The following is a 6,147-nucleotide window of genomic DNA, read 5'->3' as shown; positions in this document are numbered from 1 at the left end:
TGTGTGGGTGTGTGTGTGTGTGTGTGTGTGTGTGTGTGTGTGTGTGTGTGTGTGTGTGTGTGTGAGAGAGATTATGTGGGTGTGTCATTTCCAGTCAATCGTTCACTGCCAGTAGAAAAGAAAAAAAGTATAATTTACTAGAGTCAGAGTGAATATCATGATCTCACCATCCCGCACACACACACACACACACAGACTCTCTGTAGCTAAAGAGAAATGATGTAATTCCTCTTCCACGCCTCCTCCTTCATTATTTCTTGGATTGCATCTCCTAAATATGACTGTGATAGTTTTCTGATTCCTCTCCTGGGAGGCGTTTGATTAAATCATTGTGTTGAGTTGAGATGTGTTGGTGTTTAGATCTGACAGCATTCAGAAGTAGGGCACAGTAGGCGTCATTAGGAGGTCAGCGCTCTTTCTCTTATCATTCTCTCCTCCTCTGCACTTACAGGCATTAATATTACATGAGTATGAAAGATTGAGCATTAGTCCTCTGAATGTATTTGTTCATTTTTCTGTCTGTGATTTAGTTTAAGAGATGATAATCGTTCAGAAAAATGTTCTGAATTGGCACGATTCACAGCTGTTCTGTAACCTTGTGAAGTGCATGGAGATTTATAAGGTTCGTTGTCACATGCTTTAGCCAGTTCATGGCAATTAGTGTTCAAGCAAGTAGTCATGTAATGGATGAAGCGTTTTCAGAGAGAACTTGAGGTGCTAAGTTTTGAATTTACCCAAGCATGTGTGATATTTGAGAGGTATGACAAAGTGAAATATTGTCAGATAACAACTTAAACTGACTTCAGTTTCACAGAAAACTATCGTTTGACTTGAGATGAGTCAGAATATAGTACATGAGTCATATGTTTGTGGTGCCTTTTTTTCCCTTTTTTTGGACATTGATAGGCCTTCTTCACTAAATACTCTATGCATGTTTCAAGGGGAAAAAATTATTTAACCATCCCTTTAACTGCTAGTGATTCTTTTTTGCTCCATTGTTTATTTTAAGAAAAGTTGGATTTCCTGTCCTGTTCCTCTCTTTCTCAGTTCCAGCAGTAAAATCAACCCTGTCAGCTGCTCCTCACTCAAGCTGATGTGGTCAGCAAATCAAAAGTGTGTCTGTCGTCTTCAAGATGTCTACATTGATTCATGAATTATTCAAGCATTTACATAATGCACATAATGCACATACTGTAGATAAGAAGGCAGGTCATCAGGGTTAATGTGAGTGTGAAGTCAGAATGTATACTGTAAAAAAATGTGGGTTCGGTCACATTTCAAAATGCTTTTGAAAGAAATCCCTTATATATTTTAAAAAGTAATTTATTCCTCTGGTGTAAAGCTGAATTTTCAGCATCATTGCTCCAGTCTTCAGTGTCACATGATCTTCAGAAATCAGTATAATATGCTGATTTGCTGCTCAAGAAACATTTCTGATCAATGTTGAAAACAATTGTGCTGCTTCATATTTCTGTGGAAACCATGCTGCATTTTTTCCAGGTTTCTTTCATGAACAGAAAGTTCAAAAGAACAGCAATAATTTGAAATACAGATGTTTTATAATATGTCTTTACTGTACCTTTAGAGATGATCAGAAGAGGAGGGGAATATATATATATATATATACACACACACACATATATATATACATATATACATAAATGTAATTTACATTTTTGTTTAATTATTTACATTTTTTTTAAACTGAATACTTTTTAGAATAATATAGTTGGATACTGTAATGCAACATTTTGGCCCACAGCCCTCAGTCAAGTTTGATTTTTGGCCCTTCCTATTAAAAAGTTTGCGCACCTCTGCTTTAGATCCGTATTATGCATTCTTGCTTTAAACAAGTATTAATTTCTTTAAAAAAGATCTCTGACCCCAAACTTTTGAATAGTAGTGTATTTAAAATACATTGGTCTTACTGTGCACAATTCAAAAATTAAATGTTAGTTTCAATCTTTCATCAAAATGTAAAACTTGCCCCACCCTGAAACAACTTAACTCTCTTGCTGACAACAAATAGGTTGTGTGGGCTATTAGTATAGTCAAAGCCAATTCGGCAGTGAGGAGAGAAGTCCATCGTTCACAGTCCACTGCAAACTCAAATACCTGTAGTCCTACTTGAAAGAGTTTGCTGGGTGATTTCCAGGCCAGTCTGACAGTAGACACAGACTGTGATTAATAATATTAGCAATGTTGAGCAGTGCTTACATATTGATCATTCTTTTTTCAGTCAAATAGTGTATTATCCACCAAAACTCCCCTCTGGTTCTGGGTGGACAGATGATTAGTTAGCCATTACAGCTAAATCTTCTGCTATTCATGTTCATAACTAATGTCAATGTTCTGAGCCTGTCAGTTCAGGAAAATTAAGAAGGGAATGTTATGAAAATAAAAGCTGATGGTTTGGCTTAAAAATAGAGGACCAATTCTTAAAGGGATAGTTCCAGTTGTTATGAACCTCTTTGGCTTTAAAAACATCTCTTGTTGATATTTTCAAGCATGTCATACCCAGATTTCTACCGCCTCAGTGTCTGACAAAGCTGTAGATAAGTCAAAAGAGAGCCGTTTTATGCAATGTGAATAATAATGTGAATCATACCGACACAACATTACTGTCAACATGGGAATTAAGCAAGAGCAAAACAGGTTAATCTTCCCTGTTGAAAAAAACAGCATATGCTGGTTAGGTATGTTTTGACGCTGGGATGCTGGTTTAAGCTGTTTTTTTGCTGGTTTATGCTGGTCCTTTTGCTGGTTTAAGCTGGTCCTTTGCTGGTTTAAGCTGGTCCTTTGCTGGTTTATGCTGGTCCTTTGCTAGTTTAAGCTGGTCCTTTGCCAGCACATGACCAGCATAAACCAGCAGAAGGACCAGCATAAACCAGCAAAGGACCAGCATGAACCAGCAAAGGACCAGCATGAACCAGCAAAGGACCAGCATAAACCAGCAAAGGACCAGCTTAAACCATGCATCCCAGCGGCAAAACATACCTAACCAGCATATGCTGTTTTTTTCAACAGGGAATTCACCTCTCTGTAGTAACCTCATACTTTGAAAGGCGACCGTTCGTAATGGATTTGTGTGATCAAACAGGCTCTTAACATGGGTCGACATTAACATCACTAGAGGTACAGGAGCGGTAAACCCTCTCAACTTCAGATTACAGGAACAGGAAGATTAATGTCTGCCCCATTTACACAGTATTTATGTGTATCTATCTATCTTTCATAGCTAACAACATGTTAGAACAAGCTAACAACATGCTAAATCATGATAGCACCTTGTTAAAACGTGCTAGCCATGTGCAAAAACCTGCTAGCAATGTGTTAACCCATGCTTACTGTGCTGAAACACACGTGATATGTGCAAAAACATGCAACAACATGCATACACATACAGCAAAGTATTAACAAAGTGTTTAAACATGCTAGCAACTTGTTAGCCTACATGTTAAAATATGCTAGCAATGTGCTAAAACATCCAAGTAATGTGTTAAAACATGCTAGCAGTGTGGCAAAACATGTTAGCAATGAATTAAAACATGCTGGCAATATTTTTATTCTCTGACTTCTCTGAGTAAAACCTTTCAACTTAAAGCTTAAAGTTATTTTAAACTCTTTTAAAACTCTTTAAACATTCTTAATGGCATGTTTTTTTGTGATTTGCTAACTTTTGTGATCTCATTCTACACATGATTACAAAAACTTATAAGAGCCTGGAATGAATAGGAGGGTTTATTCATCTAGACTGTATTTTTGGAGCCGAAATATGTGCTATAAATTTAGCACAAACTAAAATAGCTGCCTTGTTGATGATGTTCACATGTGTCTCTGTGACAATGAAGCCAATCACTGCTCTGTCCCATCAGATTAAGGGCAATTCTTGAGCAACATTAAAATGAGCAACATTTAACAAATCTTTTGTAAGAAAAAAAACATATTTATTTTCAGTATTTTATTTGCAGCTGAAAAATCATATTTTCCCATATCAGTCTCCAGGACTGTTTTTAAACAGGTTTGGCCAATAAAGAGTGTCATAGTTATAGTAAACTGAACTGGAACATGTTAAAACAGCTCAATTAATCCAAGAAGATGGCCTTCATTAGCAGCGCAAACAGCATCAGGAGAAGCGTTTGAACTTCTTTCATTTTCATTGCTCTTTCTGGAAATCCTTCACTTGATCCGCCATTCATCACTTCTCATTTCACAGAGCTGCTTTGCTCTGAAGTCTTTGAAACCACATTAAGCTCCCCAAAACAGACTACACTCTCATTTTGACTGACTTTATTAATGTAATCATAATCATTTTGATGCTTTCTATGCGTAATATTATAAATAAATGTCCCTTCATGCATATAAAACTGATGTTTAAATTACTCCGTGTGTGTTATACAGATAAATGCTCAAAAATATGTCAGGAAAATGTATTTACATAGGCAGATCCACCGGAACGGCAGTCTGAGCGCGCGGGATGCAGCACGTCACACGGCCGGCGCCAAGCGCTACAAGTACCTGCGGCGAATCCTGCATTTCAGACAGATGGATTTTGAGTTTGCCATATGGCAGATGCTCTACCTGTTCACATCACCGCAGAAAGTGTACCGCAACTTCCAGTACCGCAAACAGACTAAAGACCAGTGGGCCCGGGACGACCCTGCGTTCCTGGTGCTGCTCAGCGTCTGGCTGTGTGGTGAGCACTTTTGATGGAAACATGGGAAGGGTTTAGAAATGAAACTTGTATCAGCTCACTAATCATGTTTTCTCTGCAGTGTCGACGGTGGGCTTCGGGCTGGTTCTAGAAATGGGTTTTGTGGAGACGCTGAAGCTGTTGCTGTGGGTGGTTTTCATCGACTGCGTGGGAGTCGGATTGCTCATATCTACACTCATGTGGTGAGGAGCCACACTCACTCACAAAGACTGCCAAAAATGTGTCTGATTTGGTATTGCTGATATGGTATTGATTCAGTTTTTTCAATTCTGGGTTATGGGATTTTCCTTTTTTTTTATTATTGTTATTAATTTCAGAATAAGGTCAATGGTCCATCTTAATTGCAAAGAGATATTTATATTTTTTAAAGTTGACATTATTCTTAAAATAAAACTGGACAGGGTGGTTATGACCCCAGCACAAAGCAATGTTGTTATCATTAACTGAAACTAAAACTATTTTTGTTTTTGGTAATTGAAATATATGGCTGAAATAAAGTAAAATATAAATGTTGAATACAAAAGGTAAGCTTACATACTAAAAACTAAAATAAGTCATGTTGCCTTGGCAACTGGTTGAAAAAGGTTTGTAAGTTAAAGTACTCAAAATCGGTCAAACTGAAATAAAAATGAAAACTTAAAAATAAAAAATGTACTAAAAAGTAGACATTTTTTTTAATTAAATGAGATATAAATATTGAATGAAAAATTTTACTTCAAAAACTACATCTAACTGAAATAAGTACATTTAGGTTAAAGTGCTAAAATTAATAAAACTGAAATAAAAAATGAAGTTAAATAGAAATATAAAAAAATACCAAAACTAATAAAAATGGCAAAAGCAAATGACAAAGTGACTAAAATTCAAATGAAAACCAAAAAAAAATTGTTTTCATAAGCCTTCAAAGTAGATACCAATGATGATCATAACCAATGTACATTACATATGCGGACTGATATCTAAAAGTTTTTTATTCTTATTACCACTATTTAGATTTAGAAAAATTTAATAAAACGTCAACAATAAAAAATGGCTAGCTAGTTTAAGTGATTATCTTAAAAGTTCATAGATATTGCTATTATTTAATACGGCTGTTAACACGTTCTCCGACAAGCGGAAACGATGAGACCTGTTTTCTGGGTTTGGTCAGGTGACGTTCGACATATACTCTACTGATCTGCTATTTAAGCTGCTGCTGCTTCTTTGATTAAATTTCTAAACGCTACTCCTAGAGTTTTCAAGCTACAACCAGCAAACTCAGCCCAGATCTTCAGACTGTTCTGACTCTGGTTGCTTTATCTTTTCAGACTGATCCGACTTAAGGTTTTCATAAAACTGAAGATTAAAAATCGATCTATCTATCTACCTCTCTCTCTCTCTCTATCTATCTACCTCTCTATCTATCTATCTACCTCTCTATCTATCTTTATCTA

At 36.3% G+C, this 6,147-nt stretch overlaps 1 protein-coding gene across 1 annotated transcript; it reads left to right on the top strand.

Moving 5' to 3' along the window:
• Positions 1-4,428: 4,428 nt before the first annotated feature.
• LOC107557128 (protein unc-50 homolog) lies at positions 4,429-4,900 on the top strand. Its single transcript, XM_016240457.1, has 2 exons — positions 4,429-4,696; positions 4,776-4,900. Exons 1-2 carry the CDS (start codon positions 4,429-4,431, stop codon positions 4,898-4,900), a joined length of 393 nt encoding a protein of 130 aa, XP_016095943.1.
• Positions 4,901-6,147: the final 1,247 nt, after the last annotated feature.

This window comes from Sinocyclocheilus grahami, unplaced genomic scaffold (genome assembly GCF_001515645.1).
Source record: "Sinocyclocheilus grahami isolate Dianchi unplaced genomic scaffold, SAMN03320097.WGS_v1.1 scaffold590.1, whole genome shotgun sequence".
Lineage (NCBI taxonomy): Eukaryota > Metazoa > Chordata > Actinopteri > Cypriniformes > Cyprinidae > Sinocyclocheilus > Sinocyclocheilus grahami.
This window is presented reverse-complemented; position numbering and strand designations above follow the sequence as displayed.